General features: G+C 40.6%; 1 protein-coding gene across 2 annotated transcripts in view; it reads left to right on the top strand.

Annotated features, from left to right (window-relative positions):
• The first annotated feature begins 6,990 nt into the window (after positions 1–6,990).
• SVEP1 (sushi, von Willebrand factor type A, EGF and pentraxin domain containing 1) overlaps positions 6,991–16,548 on the top strand; it is a 119,087-nt gene continuing 109,529 nt past the window's right edge. For both annotated transcript variants that reach the window (XM_014259512.2, XM_014259511.2), the window contains exon 1: positions 6,991–8,317. In XM_014259512.2, coding sequence (XP_014114987.2) covers positions 7,799–8,317 — 519 coding nt within the window. In that variant the 5' untranslated portion in view covers positions 6,991–7,798. The remainder of the gene's footprint in view (positions 8,318–16,548) is intronic.

Here is a 16,548-nt window from a genome sequence, read left to right as displayed (position 1 = left end):
ACAGGATGAAGGCTGACACTCTTCCAGCTGTCCCAGTATTGTGACAGGACTGTTGGCTGGGGTGCCCCAATGCTGCCCTCATTAATGTGTAAAAGAGATAACTGGACCTTTCTGCTGATCTAGCTCTCATTTCAGTTTTTGTCTGCTCCCATCCTGAGCTCGGTGTTAATTATTACTGCTGTCCCTGAAGTTAGTTAAGGAACTCACATTTCTTTCTGTAAGAGAAAAAGAGTGTGTTCTTTCTCCAAACATGTATTTTTTTTTTTCTTGTGGCACTGTGGTTGCAAGAGCTCTTTGTCCTAGATATGTATCACAGTAATTCTGAAAGCATTCCAATTTCTCATGTCTTTTGTCCTGGACTGGCTTAATTTCAAAATAGTAATGTGGGTAATATGCATAAAAACTCTTATACAGAGGGGGAGTGACATTGTATGAATATAATATGAGCCATATCAGACTAGAATAAGGGTCTGTATATGTGCAAGTCTTCTTTTTAACTAACATATTCTAGGAAACAGTTTAAAGATAGGCAAGAATAGTTAATACTCTTTTAAAATCTGGGGCACACCACTTCATGTTTCAGAGATAGAAGAGATATATTTGTACTTTGTTGGAGAGCAGTGGCACTGTAAGGATTTTTATTCCACAGTTTTCCTGCACACAAATGCTTAAGGGTCCACTGCATTATTATATGGTTTAGAGTTCAACTGCTTGACTTCACACTGATGTGTGAAGCATCTCCTTTGAGAGAGGCCCCTGACACTTTCACTTAATACCATGTAATTCTTTATTAGAAATGATAGTGGAGTCTCTCTCTGTTAATCAGCTCTGTTGTTGTTTATTTATTTTTTTTTTAATTTATCCTATTCCTTTGTCTGTGTTAGTTTTAACACTAGCTGGAAATTAAACCCCTAGCAGGCCACTCCCCCCCACCCCTTCTGGTAAAGGGAGGGACAAAAGCAGAGACTGTGAGTTGAAGTAACAGTTTGTAGAAAGCACGAAGCAGTGAAATAAGACATGCACCATAACAACAGCTATATTAATAGCAAAAGTATACAAGAAGAGAAGGTGTTTTACCCATAAAAAGGTGTTCACCACTGGGAACAAAACCATGATGGCATGGGTAGGTCACATCCATATGCCTTCCCCCAGCAAAGGCACAGCTCTGCAAACAGGACACCATCACACCTCTTTTCAGTTTTCTCCATGAAGCTGAAGTTAATTTCCTGTTTAAGAGCAGCATTTTCATTGTAGTATCTTAAATGCACATCCAGTATACATCATATTCATAAGTAATACTAGAAGTTGTGTGAATTTTAATAAGGTAGCTGTATCTCTTGAAACTGGAGTACTTTCTTTAACAACAGAGAAAACTCACGCTTCTCCTGCTTGTGAGTTTCAGTTGCAATTGGGAAGGACTGCTCTGCATGCCCTGAACCTTCTTTATCTTACTCCTTTAAACTTCAGTATCTCTGGAAATTACAGAACTGCACTATTCCTTCAGAAAAGCACTTTCCAGTTGTGTTTGTGAAGGCCATTTCTTAGATGCTTTGGAGTCTGACATAGTAAAGAGTTTAGGAATTTACCCTTATTCTCCCAGAGGACCCCTCTGCTGGGTTAGCATAGAACATCTTGAGAAGGACCTATGCACAATCAGCAGTACCTGTATGCTGTAAGTTAGCAGAGTGAGAGACTGACAGTGTTTTTGTATTTCAAGGCTAAAGCATATAGAATGTTTTGAAAAAGCAACCTGGAATAGCCTGTCTACCAAACCTATTTTTTAATTGTATCAGCCTATTCAGGAGCAAAAAAATGCCATAAACAGGCATCACCCTACAGACCTTTTCTGTATCTTTTGTCTTGTCTTGTCTATATCTTTTGTCCTGCCCTACTGGACTTTTCAGAATCTCAAATTATCCTGACTCTGAACCTGTCTTTTATTATCAAAGGTGCCTTCCATATTTCTCTCACATTCAGTGTTTGCCTGAATCTTTCAAAAATCAAACAGCACATACTTCAGGGTGTAGAATACGGTGAAATATGCTCACTTTAGCATGAATGTTGTAGGCCAAAGACAGACTGACTGTGTGCTTATGATAAAGTATGCTCCATGAATTTTGAAGAGCTTAACTTAGAAGTGTAGTGAACATCTGCTGTGCAACACAGAGACCAACAGATGTTTTGATTTTGCCTACCTTTTTTTTTTTAATCTTGGAAGCTAGCCATATGATATTCCTATTGTGCATTGGGCTTGTCCACCAGTGAAGACAAAATTCTTATGACTAAACTTCATTGTCTGAATAGTGAGAAGCAATACGAATCTTGTTCTTCTTTTTTTCTTTTTTTATAACTTGAACTAACAACCCATAATTTGGCTCATCCAAATGCTTGTTTGCTCTGCTGAAGACTAAAATGCACAGACCTCTGCCTGAAAGGAGAAATTTTTGGCAGACTGACACTTCTCCTCCTACATAATAATCTTTTTCCAAAGTCATGTGGACAGATATTTTGTTCTCATTTAAGTGCTATATTTTCTCTTCAGTCTGTGTCAGAACTCCCAGAGGTGTCAATGGGATTTGTGTGGATAAATCAAAACTGATTGCCTTCAATGGAGGTGTGTTTAAACAATATTTATGTGGGAAATACGAACTTCAAGCTTCTAGCCCAGGAAAATTTATCTTAAAATAACTACAGCCAGTGAATTTGAAAGCCACTGGTATTTAAAAGGATTTCAAAGTATCTCTCTCAACTTTTAATGATAAAACAAGTGATAATTTAAGAGCTTAATCTCCTTTTATTCCTCCTTCTTGAGAATACTCTTATATTTATAGAAAATTCTTTGTTTTCTCCATATGTTCTGTTTACCACTGAGACCTAAAATGGCAAAAAAAAATATTTACTCATATTTTATAACTAAGATCTTGATAGACGAGCTTTGGCTCCCCAGTACTGAATGCACCATGCATCCTGCATAATGCTCTCTCCTCCACTCTCCTTTCACTACTGCTGCAAAAAAACAGTTTAAAATTTTAACTGTCAGAAAGTGGTGAGACAGGGTGTTTCAGCAACACATTCTAACATGGGGAGCTCCCAAGAGCACACCCTGCCTTGCAACAAGACTGCAGTCTTGCTTGATCTTTGCTATAGTCTGGGGACAAAGAATGAAGCTACAAGCAGGCAAGGCACTGCAGCACTGGAGGGCGAAGGTTCCCAGCCAAGAGAAGGCACACATTCCAGGACACAGAAGCTGGACATGTTCTTTCTCCTAAAGGGCAATGGAAGAAAGAGGATGAATTTCCCAAAGCCCTTTCTTTCTCCCCATTTCCTAGAACAGCTCTGCTACTTTCCTTTAAACCATGAAGGCTGTATGTAACCCGCCAGGGCCTGGCACTACTCTGATACTGTATTAATGTCTGTCTCCCTGAGGGCAGATTTCAGAGGTCATTTCTGAGACTGAAAATATTTCTACCCCTACTCTGTAAAATGCTATTCCTGAAAGCTTTCCTCCTCATACAGCTCCTTAAACACCCCCTGCTGAAATACTGCCTGACATCTGCAAGGGGGAGTGGAGAGCACAAAGTAGTCCTGTACCCTGGCAAAGGCTGAAGGGGAAGAAAGAAGACTAGCTCTGATAGATACACGTTGTGTTATGTTTCCCCAGATGGACACTGTGTGCTTGAGCACAAACACAGTCTTAGAACAGGCTGAAGTAACATCAGGTTCTTATTTCTTTTCTTAAGTTGTCATTTTATGTCTAGTTTAGCTAAAATCTAAAATGCTGTAAAATTCCTGCAGAAGACCTTACATTTCAGTTGCAGCTGGGTTTCCACCAAGTTGGTAGCAGAACATCTTTACTGTAAAAACAAAAATTACCTGCATTCCTTCTACGATTGTAGGGTATGTGATATTGTGGCATTGTCTCTGCAGGCACAAATACTGTGTGGGCTGAGTACAAGGATGTGTTCTGTCCAGCTGTATTTGGGGGAACATGAAGGGGGGGAAATACAATGCTTTTCTTCTCCATATTTGGAAAGATGCTTGGCCATGTTTCATTGAGTAATTCAAGCAAAAAGCTATTTGGCTAAAGGACAGCAATTCTCAGACTGTTTGTTTTCAGAAGGGTTTTTTGCTGGGGGTAAAGATTTCCCTTTTGTTTAGTAATCAGGGTGGTGTTAAATGACCATATGATCTTGTGGGAAGACAGTAAAGAATTACTGGAATTCACGAAGTCTGTGGATTTTAATAAGACAATTAAAGAGATACAGTAATGTGAGCGTAAAAGCAGTTGAAGTGCTGCTCTTAAGCTTTGCTTTTCAGGACCAGTCAGCCCCTTTCTGTCACATGACAAAGACAGTTTATCCACAAGATCTCTTTTTTTTTATTACCTGCTGTTTTGTAATGGAATAGAGTCACAGTCCAGCACCACCTTCTTAAGTACTCTGTCATCAGAAGCCACATGAAACCTGCATTTTCTGTTCAAGTAATGAAGCCCAGGGCAGATATTTTGACCTTCAGAGACACTAAAAGTGGGAAAAAACTCCTGCTCTCCACCTCCCCATCTGCTACAGATCAGTATGAACCAAAGCACAAATAATATGCATGAATACAACAGGGAAAAGACCATCAAAAGAAGAGAGCTTAAGCACACCAACATGGAAAGGATTTGTAAAGAGCTGGCAGGCGGGCTTGGAGAAGGCAATTTCATTACAACAGAAATTTCCCCTGGAAATTCTGCTTTCAGAAAAGCTTAGGGAACATGTAGTGAACAAACTGTTTGCTGCTTACACATACATACATGACCTTCACCATCTGCAAGATGACTTTTTCTTTTGCAAGTACAGCCTCGTGGATAAAATACCTTCTTGAAGATTTTAAATGCTGAGTCCAAGTTTTTAAGTTTCAGTGTATTCCAGAAATTATTCCAGGGTTTTGTTAAATCATATCAGGAGCAGACTTGAATTCTTTGGCTGCCATCTCTCTTTTCCTCATACCATTAGATTTCATTTACTACAGATGCTGATGCTGACTTCTCACAGTGTCCTGTAATGCTCTCCTCTCTTCATAAATAGATTGAATGTCAATGAATGTAAAGAGAATTACCTGTGTTATATACTAGGGAAAATATATAAGGAGAATTATTCACTAAATACAGGTCACTGATTCTCTTCAAAGCCTTTTGCACACCAGTTATCCATGGACTGAAATTTCCCCTTGCCATTCAAAATTTTCTGGATTTTTTTTCACAAAAATACTGTGCTAGCATCTCAGTCTTGCATCCACAGTCAAAGTTTAGCTGTTCACCTCTTTATTCCTCTACTACTGCAAACTCCCTGTGTGATAAATATATTTACATCATCCACTGATGTCTTCACTCTGCAGCCCTGGGCACATACATCTTTTTGTTAAACCAGTAAGAGCTTCTGTGCAGCATGACTAGAAGGCCTGTATGACTTTAGAAAATACATGCTTTCACAAATTGTACATATATCAAGGATTAATTCAAAACTGCCCTGTTATTTTTTGCATGCAAAATTCCGATGAGATCATTAAGACTGAAATTAACTACTGTGTTTTCACCATTAGTCATACCTGATTGCACGCTGGCAACCAGCCCTTGTCATGAATTGTTGTTTCTTTGCTAAAATTGTTTTCAGTATATCTTAATTTCCTTTTCTTCTGAGTCTTAAAATGTGTGGCATTTGTAAGTATGAATCTGGGATTATGTAAATATGGATGAAACAAAGGAACTGACAGTTAGCTTTCCACCAAACTAATCCAGACTAAAGTACTTTTTATGACTTGAAAACTCAGGGGTAATAGCAAAACATCGTAACTGCAATGATCCCCTTCGGTTAGGAGCACCTTGAGAAACCAGACTCTTCTTGCCTATACTTTTCCATTCTTTCATTCTGGTTTGTGCAAAGACCAACAGTCTACAGACCAGTGCAGTATGGATGAGAAGACTAGGTGTAATAGTGGTATGACTCAGACCACAGTGGATGCAATTAGAGCATCATTTCTTTAATCTTCCAAAGACCAGTTGTGCAAATCAACTTCCTGAGGACTTCAGTGGTTGTAGCAACTTTCAGCTACCGTTTCAAGACAAAAAGGTAGCCCAAGCATGATGTTGTCTCTTTCATTTTACTATAACATGAACAGAAACTGATCAGTCCATCGCAAAGCACACCCTTCAGTACAAGAACTGTTCTTCACATACGCCCCGTAAGAATGTCTGATTTCTATTTTCTCTTCAAGCACTGAGTTGCAGAAGTAAACCTAAGAAACAAATTTTTGTGAAGCACTTGGACTACTCCATAAACACGCAAAAGCATGTTGGGTGTGTATATCAGATGCATCATCTCCCTAATTAAATCATATTTTCTGTTGCTTAGTCTCTTGTCATTTGAAGTAAAATCTGAGTATTGCTGTGAAGTCAAAAGGACAGTATTGGATCAATTTTCCATCAGCTCAGCTCTTTATCCTCAGTGGATAAAGAATGTGTAATTCAACCAAATGTACACATGGGGCTTAACTTGCAAGTGCACCAATGTACCTGTGTATTCCATCGCACTGTGATGTATCAACAAAAGCAAACTTGAGAGGAGGAGAAGAAAATGCGTAAAGGAAGGAAAGTACCAACAAAATGCCAAAACAACAGTTCTACACAGCTAATCTGTCCCAGAGGAATTTTTCTAAGTTACTCCTGAAAATGCAGTTGATTAAGTAGAAAAACTGTTTCATTTGAAACCAATGGCTAAAATATACCAAAGCTCTCAACTCATAATATTCTTGAGAATTAAATCTGTACTAAGGTTGACTGAAGGGTAGTGGGCTCTGAATTTTGCAGGAGGTCTCTTTGCAAGTATATCTCTCTCCTAAGGTGATTTACAGACAGCAAGACAGCACAGGACCTCTTCCGAGAAATGGCTTGTAATGTCACACATGGCAACCAGGAATTTTTCATAACAAGCAGTTTATTGTCACTGTTGCTACATCAATGTATATGTTTGCGTACACATGTCCATGTACATATGCAAGTGCTTTCCCTGTCTTTTATGCACACACCCTTGTGGACACTCACCCCACATATCTGGACACCTCGCTGTCATTTCTGTGAGATGTACATAAATGAAGTATTGCTACATCTTGAAAGTTGAAAAACCGAGTCCTCAGGCTGCTGAAGTGCAAGAAGTCAACAAGAGAGGGGGACTGTGACAGAGCCAGGAGAGAGACCAGAGCATATGGACCCTTCAAACCTCCCAGCCGCAGGCTCATCCTCCCCGCAAAACAAAGAGCTAAATTAACCACGATTAATTCAGCACGTTTCAGTGCAAGCCCTCACTCCGTCCCCGCGAACAGCAGCTCCAACCCGCGCGGCGAGGGAGCGGAAAAGGCGCTCCTCACTTTTCGGGGGGTCCCCTTCGCTTCTGCTCGGCGCGTTTCCAGTGACCGCCACCCTCCCCGCTGTCGGGCTGTCCCCTGCCAGCCGTGTGGGACCCATCGGGGCGGGACGGGGCTGCGGGAGGCGGGGAGGGACGCGGGGGGAGAACGCTTCCGAAAGGCGAGGAGGGGAAAACGGGGAGAGGGGCGTGCGAGGGGCGGCGCCCCAGCCGGGGGGGATTAAAGGGCGCGGATACCTGCGGGGGCCGGCGGGGAGGCCGGCAGGGAGACAGAGAGGCAAGCAGGCAGAGAGGCAGGCCGGACGCCCCCCCGAGTAGAGAGGAGGTGGGGCGTCAGGGGACGACCAGCAGCTCTTCTCCCGCGGCTGCCGGCGTCTCCCCGCGCCCGCCGCCACGCCATGGGGCCCCTGGTGGCTCTCTGCTGCTGGGGGGGGCTGTCGCTGTCCCTGTCGCCGTCGGGGCCGCCGGGGCGGCCGGGCGGCCAGCCGGGCGCGCTCCTCCGCGCCCCACCTTTCGCGTCGCCTTCCCTGGAGGCGCCGGCGCTTCCCGACACGACGGAGAGCAAAGTGGAGAAGCTGGGGCGCGCCTTCAAGCGCCAGGTGCGGCGTCTGCGGGCGCGCAGCGGACGGCTGGAGCTGGTGTTCCTGGTGGACGAGTCGTCCAGCGTGGGTCCGGCCAACTTCCTCAGCGAGCTGCGCTTCGTCAAGAAGCTGCTCTCCGACTTCCCCGTGGTGCCCGCGGCCACGCGCGTCGCCATCGTCACCTTCTCCTCGCGCAGCAACGTGGTGCCACGCGTGGACTACATCTCGCGGCGGCGGCCGCAGCAGCACAAGTGCGCCCTGCTGGGACGAGAGATCCCCGCCATCGCCTACCGCGGCGGCGGCACCTACACCAAGGGCGCCTTCCAGCAGGCGGCGGTGAGACGGGCTGGGGCGCGGGCTCCGCGATGCCGGGGGATGCGCGGTCAGGGGTGCGGTGAGGGCGGCGGTGCCGTGAGGTGCGGGGTGCCCTGTGTGTCTCGGCATCGAGGGAAGGCGCGGCGATGTGAGTCGCAGGAGTGCGTGGGGTGCTGGGGTGCGATGGCTCGGTGTGCGCTGCGCTGTGCAGCGCGTGGTGTGGGAATGTGGCTCTCCGCTTTGTTCGAGGGTGTTCCGTGACAAGGGGTGTAGGGCTGTATGATGGGGTGTGCAATAGTGTGGGATGCAGAAGTCTCGTCCGAGCCATTAGTCACTATCTCCCCGTACCTGTCTTGCACCTGCAGCTCCCATGTTTCCTGATGCCCTTGCAAACAAATGTGTGAAATTCGTTCTTTGAAGGGGCATGGAGCCCGAGTCTCAATTTCAGAAGTGATAGGTATGAGTCAAGTCTGGCATCTGAGATGCCTGCCTGGTTTCATGGCAGCAGGACTTGAGTGCCCGCTAGCTCTCAGACATAACCTACGTACTCTTGCCAGGTGTCTGTTTTAATTGCTAATGACTTACAAAGGTCCCCTTAAGCTACTAATAAATAGGGGCATGTCCCCAAGACATGCCAGACACCCTAACACAATCACTTGTCGCGCTGTCATACAGACAGCAGAAATTTGGTCTAGACAGCTCCTGAACATGTGCTGGCGCTTGATCATACTGGGGAGACTTCCCAGTAGATGGTTAATGGACAGCCAGTCCACTCAGGACGCTTTTTTTACAAGGCTAGGCCTGGTTCTTCTTTGTCATTTGGCCTCTATGTTCAGAAACAGCCACCAAACCAAGTCTCATTTTCGAGATTTATATATATATATATATATATATATATATATATATATACACATATATATTTTTTTTATTCTTATTATTATTTTTTTTTTAAAAACATCTAATTTCTTGTAGTGTACTGTAGCTGAGCATTGGGTGCACTTGTCTGGAAACACATATTCTCATTTGGAGCTGAGGAGTGAGATTGCAAGAGGTGCATCACTGCTGGGCATATGAAATTGGCAGAGATTATTCTCTTCACTTTTGGCAGGAGAAAGCAAGTTCACTGTATAATGTGCTCAGCGCTGTACATGCCAAACCTGCTTTAGGAAAACACATCCCTGTATTAGATCTTCCACTGTGAAGCCATGTTTCAATATAGATCCATCCCAGGGGTGTTGTGTGAAAAAGTTAATGATTCAAGTTAAAAATAACCGTTAAAAACAAAATATAAGCTTAAGAAATACCATCTGTTGTCTTGATATGAAGTCTTGACTAATGATATCTTTAAAGAGAACAAACAAAAAATCCCTTCAGAAACCTACAATTTAGTTTCTTGAGCCCAGCTAAACTTTGTGGCTGCAACAGCATGACTGTCATTTTACATTGTGTTCTTATAAGAATGTGGGAAGAAAAATATTCACATGGTGACAGGGAAAATTAAGATAGAATAACAAGGTTAAATTCCGGTCTGCTTACTAGTTCTTGGTTAAAGAGACTGTACTGTGGTTTTCTTCAGTATGATTTCTTCATGTCAGACAAATTAACATCTTCAGAGAATACACTCCTTACTAGACACTCTTCAGAAAATTACTGTTCTTAGTTTAAAGTACTACTTCTGGAATAAATCTATAAAGTTTTTTAAGAATAACAAAACTGCTATTCCCTGGGGACTCTTAGACTGCTGCTTTATGTTTTTAACTGTCTTTTGATACAACCCATAATTATTTCTTCTTTCACTTTTCTAAAATGTCTCTTTTTTGAATTATTCTTTTTCTTATACACTTTAATTTGGGATTCCTTCTGACCAGATTTCTCTGCTTGTTTTCCAAACTTGAAAGTATCTGCAAAGCATTACAAATTCTCTGGGATTGTATCACTTACATGTTACAGTAACAGAAAATGAAATAAAGTGCATTGTTAGGATAAACCCAGCACTTAAATAGTCATGCAGCCCCCTTTGGTAGGTCTCAAAGTGGGTAATTCATCTCATCGGTGGTGGTTCCACTGAAACCACAGAGGCAGAGAGATAAGTGAATTCTGCAAGGTCATCAGGCCAGTTAGTGTATGACTTGGGAACATGAGTGAACAGGAGTAAGATTTACATAGCAATTGCTGTCTCAGAACCTGGATCAACAAATCATCCTAAAAGCAGACCTGTTCAGTTTGACAAACTGTTGCACAACCACGCAATGTCCATCTTCTTTGAAAACATAAGAGAGTTCTCCTTGGCACTGCAGCTTTGCATCCTCTCCAAAGGTACTATGCTGACAAGTTTACTGCAGTTTCTGTGTTCTGTCAAAGCTGTCCTTCCTAACTTTTCCCATGTAGACCACACTTTGGCATTCCTACCCAGCAGATTAAAGATAAATTCTATGCAATTCACAGAAATATGCCAAATATACCGTAAGAGACAGTGGCAAGAGACAACATCCTGACGAGAATGGCTGAACTGCTATTGATGTTTGGGTTTGCCACCCCATTTATGATTTCATGCCATGCTTGAGCTAGCAGGTGCTCATTTTCAGAGTCTTTCTTTTAAGGCACATGCAAACAGTCTTAGAAAGGGGAAGAAACTGAGCTCATTAATTCAAAACTCTTTGGCTTCAGTTTTTCACAGCATAAGTTGGTGGGACAGCACAAACTACATGCAGCTTATGTTAAGCAGATTGCTTATTGCATTATGGAAAGCTACAGTGCTGTTGTGACAGCAAGATAGAACCAAAGCAGAATTGAAAATACAAACAGGTTTGAGTGAGTGTTGCTCCCAGTGCTTAAGGAATGCATCTAAAGCCAAAGGACCCGGGTGGAGAGGTGTTGAGAGACCTGTAGGCAGCTGTATTGGACCTTCTGATCCTGAGAGATAGCCACTGCTAACAGCACCCATTATGCCTCGTGGGAGGGACGTGCCTTTGTTACCAGATGGGTTTTGAAACAGAACTGAGGGGTCATCATGCAATGATGGAAGTTTAATGGGGTCTTGTTTTAGCAGCTGAGAGTCATGGTTACATATATGTCAGCATTGGTGTGCTATCTTTATTGGTGGACAGTTTAAACATCCTGAAGCTGCATTGGTTTCCATTTTAATCTCTTTTAAAAAAAGATGAAAATAAAAATTATTCAAACTACTGCACATGGCAATGTGTTGAATAAAATTACATCTTCTAAGAAGAAAGTAGTCTTATTTCTGTCTTTCAGTGGAAGTAAAATGGAAACAATTTCTCTTCATAATTGAAGTGGAAGTCAGAGATAGTACTCAGCCAGCCTTAGACAAGTCAATTGTTGTAAAAAGTCTGGAAAAGAGGGAGCCTTTGGGAGTAATGCGTTATAAAAATAATTGCACTAAAGGTAATCTTTTTGTTTTTATAATTCTTCTTCACTCATTTGAAGTTGGTTTAGGTATGTGCAAGTGGAAAGTTTGCCATCTACAGAATAAAATTGCATGTTTTTTGAAAATCTGTTCTTTGAAATCTGGTGTTTGTATCTAATGTGAATTGAGGGAGCATGACAAATGTCCCACCAGCATGTCAAATTCCATGCTCTGTGTTATGATTAATAAATATTTTTTAAAAAGGTCCCTCAAAAGAATGTAAGCACATATCGGTTTAGGATAAACAGTTCTAATGTTTATTTAATGCTCGTTTAATTAAGTAATGGTCGATTTGTTTCTTCTGTATGACAAAAGCACAAAAGTACAAGATGCAGCACTGTTACCCACTTGGAAAATTAGCTTTTATTTTCAGTGCATTTTTAGATTCAGAATCTCATTTTCAAATTAAAATTAAAAGTTTATTGAAGCTAAAGAACTGAAAATCTTTTCTTAACAAATACTTGGTTAAGTTTTTTTCTTTGAAAAAAAGTAATGCCCTCTCACTAAGAAAATGAACATTCATGTCTGGTTATCAAGCATGTGTTTGTGGATTTTTATTCCTATGACCTCTGCAAAATCTGCAGGCAAAAATGTGAGAGTAGCAGATTCTAGGTTGTCTTTGGCATCATGCTCTAAGTATGTGATGATGGCTTAGGTCAGCTAGAGCTAACTGACTTCTTGACAGCATTTGGCTTCTCTGAGTTTTGAGATGGCCTTGGGAGTCTGCGTTAAAGATATGGCAAAAAAAAAAAAACGAAAGTCAACTTGGTTTACCTCTGTGGCCACCTTTGCAATTGCAGAGCTGGTAGTTAGGGATTACCAAATTGAAAGTAGCACTCCCACCAGCCATCTCTAGTGTCAGCTCCAAATCTCCAATTTTAATCAGCATGTTTTTTGTGGAGAGTACTGGTCCTGCATACTCCAACTATGCATGGGGTTCGTTCACAAGATTAGTAGGGCAGGGTCAGAGACAAGATACACATCTGTACATTGTTCACTGCCCTTAGACCAAGCCTGAAATATACCTACATTTAGAAATTATTAAGTAGTTAATTTTTCTCTGACCTTTTGGCTGGGACAGGTAAAAAGTGCTCTGTTTAGCATAGTATCTGCCGCTGCCTAATCAGGATTAAGTTTTTCTTTAGCTGAAAACCTTTTCTTTGGAATCCTTCTGCTTGTGCTTACAAAACTGTGTCTCACATTTTGGTCTAATCAGAAGTCTGTAATTTGGAAGTCTGTATAGATATTGCTGCACAAAATTAAACAAATCTCATGCCTGTAATATCTGAACCAACAATACAGTGAATGAAATCTTTTACCACTATGGTATCTGGATGATATCATCCTAAATGTTTCAGGAATAGAAATTCCTTTTCATGAGAAAACCATTTTTTATTGTCATCTCAGCCTTTTTTGGAAGGGTCTGACAATAAGCCCCTTCTGAAACCCAGTCCTTAAAAGTTAATACCCTCACCGAGAAATCAGTCTGAGCATGTGCTTTGCTTCAGAGATACAATGATAAACCAGAAAAGCTGCTGAGTGATTTGTTCTGAGATAAGAAATATATCCCCAACACTAAAATTTTGAAGAAGTCAGGACAAAATAAGTTGGTTTATTTTTAATTAATTTCCTAGGCTTACGAGAGGCCTTTACAGCAAAATACATCATATTTAGCAGAAGTTCCAGACATAAGCCTCAGCATTAAACTTCTGAATGTTTATTTTACATGTTCTGTGATACATATTTTACCCTTTGTCCACCAATTCCATATGTTACTGGAATTTGTGAGTCAGATTTTCCAGGTGGGACAGCATGTTTGCGATGCTCAGCATTTTCTGACTTTTCTAGGTGCAGAAATTAAAAGTGCTATTCCTTTTAGCAACAGGTTCTTTGTAGGACCAGCACTCTGCTCAACTTTTGGAACTGCTTACTTCTCTATGACACAGTCTTACTTTTCTATTAACACAATCCAAAACAAAAGCTCTTGTTAAAATTATGATACTCCCTCTGGTTCAAGGTGTCACTGGCAACCTCAACCAGGAAGATTAAATGCTTCCTTGAATGTAAGCAGCAGTCTGTAAAGAGCTTTAACGTTCAGAGTCCTGGTGCTCTGCTAAGCATACATAGTATGAACAGTTAAGCAGAGATGGGTTTCTCTCCTAAACACTCCCCCACACCCATCTGGTCTGGGACATCTCTTATCAGTGATAACTTTGTGTTAGTGTTGCTCAATTCTAGCAGTCCTGGAGGGGAAAAAAAAATATTCAGATGATAACTATGATAATTGAGTAGTAACAGCTAGGAGTAGATAGGCCAGGTCATGAACTGTGTTTGTCATTTTGGAATTAATTATTCAGTTCAGCTTTTCCTCTTTTTCTCTGCTTATTTAAAATAACAAATGTTTAAACTAAGCACAAATGAAACAAATATTTGGCAGATGTACTAGTCAATAGTGATGTGAATGCTTGATCTGAAAATACATTAAAATCAGTTACGTACTTAGTAAAATTTTTTTGAGTCTCTATTTTTATTATTAGCAGAAGACCAGAGCAGTACTAAAGAAATCAAGTAATATCTTTGTTATATTAATGATGGAAACCATTCAGAGACAAAGAAAACTTCATTTTTCAAATAAAATTGAGATCTATTAGCAAATTATATTTTGAATATAGCATACAACATGGCAGCATATAAAGGTCTCCAGCCACTTTGCAAAGTCTTGATAAACTTGTTAAAAAGTTATATAGCATAAAAGCTCAGAAGATGTCTATGTATATGCCCCATTTTTTAATGTCCTGCTTAGAGGAGTTTAAAATGATAGAAGAGGAAGGATATGCATGTTAGTTGTTACCTAGAAACCAGGTGCATTCTGTTCTTTCTAGTTCAGAGCTCAAAACTGGAAGCTACACAATTTCAAATCACCAGGTCCAACAATTCTAACACAACTGTGTGAGTCAAAATTCTAATAGCTGTAATAATAATACTGAAATAATATACTGTAATATGATGTAATAATAATACTGTAATTGTAAAGCCAGTGGTGATTTTGGGTTTAGGCTTTTGTTCTGGCTGCTCAGGACTGTGTCTAAGTTGGTGTTTGAATATACCCAGGGATGGAGAACCCATAAACTTTCTGGGAAATCAGTTTCAATGGTTAATCACTCTTGCAGCAGAAATGTTGCTTCTTCTCTTTAAGTGGAATGTTGATATTTAGATATGTGCTACTTGCCTCATGCTACCAATTAGAAGATTCTGTATACATCTTTTTTGCTCCCCCTCTCATTAAGTATTTATATATATGCATGGGTAAGAGGACCTTAAGCTCTCTTTTACCCCATCTGAACATTACTAGATCTGTCAGTCTTTGCTCAGATGTCATATCAGTACATTTCCTGGCCATGAGCATGCCTGGCTTTTTACACCTGTGCTTTCATCCCTATATTTGGGGTTGTGTGACACAGTTGTGGGATTTACTCAGGTCATGCCAGGCAGTTACTGAAAGAACTATTTAAATATTTTAGATATACAGATTATTTCTATAAATACATATTTTTTTCTGAATTAAGAGTGCATTTCTTGCTATGGGAATATCCAAGGGTAGTTTTAATATTAGTTTATTTCTTCTAGATAGGTAACAGCTCATTCTCTAGAGTCTGTGTTGCAGTGCAGAAAGGCTGGAAGCCAAAACCTCTAACTGTGGAATATCTTTTCGTTCATTTTATGAATCCTAAAGAGGGGATAAGATTAATTTGATTTGAGCAGTGAAAATAACGAAAGAAAAGGTGGTGAAATCAGACCTTTGCTGTTTTAGAGAGGGAGCTCAGGAGATGTAGCCAGGTCTTTTACGTACAAGAATAGCATTTGTATTGTTACCAAAAATTAATAAAATAAAACTCCTTAGCACCAATGTAACATGAAGAAGCAAGCATTCTTTATTCAGTTGGATGCATGAGGGGATATCTCTTCCAAAATATCTTGCAGATATTTGTGACTGCAGAAAAAGCTCCGGATTATATACTATATTTTACATATATATTCATAGGTTTTCTCAGAAAAAAAGCATATATATGATAATCATTTTCCCAAAGTTGTAAACTTATGTTTCCTTCCCTCTGCATGCTTTCTGTCCTGGGAGACTGGTGATCCCTGGTGGTGGGCAACCCCAAAGACAATGCCTGGTGAACTGGTAAAAGTTTGCACAATTGGGCTGGCTGCTTTCCAGTTCTTCTTCCTGCAGAATTAGCATTGTGTGGTTCCATAGGTCAGTGGTTTTTGAAGAACAAGCATTTCATTAACCTACCAGGTGTAAACAATTCTTCACCTGGCAACAGTTTCATGATGAAGGGGAACTGTATTTGTCACCCCTTAGCCTTGCATTACCCTTGTGAGATGGCCAGGTTTCTTAGGAGTGCTCTGGATTCAGTGATGTCTCAGCTTCACCAAAAGCTATGTTTGATCACAGCACTGATTATTTTTTTCTTTATTGAATATTTATTTGCATAAAATCTCCTGTCAAATTTGGACATTTTTACCTGCAGGAAAGGTGAAAGCAAAGAAACCTTGGAACAGAGGCTGAGCTTGGCAAAGGGATTTAGCATTGCCATTTTCCTTTGTAAATAAAATGATGATCTGCTTCTGAAGGCACCTATGATAAATTAGGAGGTACTATTTTAATATTGTTATGAATATATGGACCAGATCTACACAGCGTTTTTTGTAATAAACTAACATTTATTAATTTTAATACAAGCTTAATAATGAAAATGTTACATTATAGATAGGTAAATTAATTCTATAATATTAAAAAATGGAAATTATTTCTTTT

This window comes from Pseudopodoces humilis, chromosome 4 (genome assembly GCF_049639895.1).
Source record: "Pseudopodoces humilis isolate 2021_Gansu_Grassland_sample_001 chromosome 4, ASM4963989v1, whole genome shotgun sequence".
NCBI classification, from domain to species: domain Eukaryota; kingdom Metazoa; phylum Chordata; class Aves; order Passeriformes; family Paridae; genus Pseudopodoces; species Pseudopodoces humilis.
Note: the sequence above shows the minus strand (reverse complement) of the source record. Positions and strands in the feature narration are given on the sequence as shown.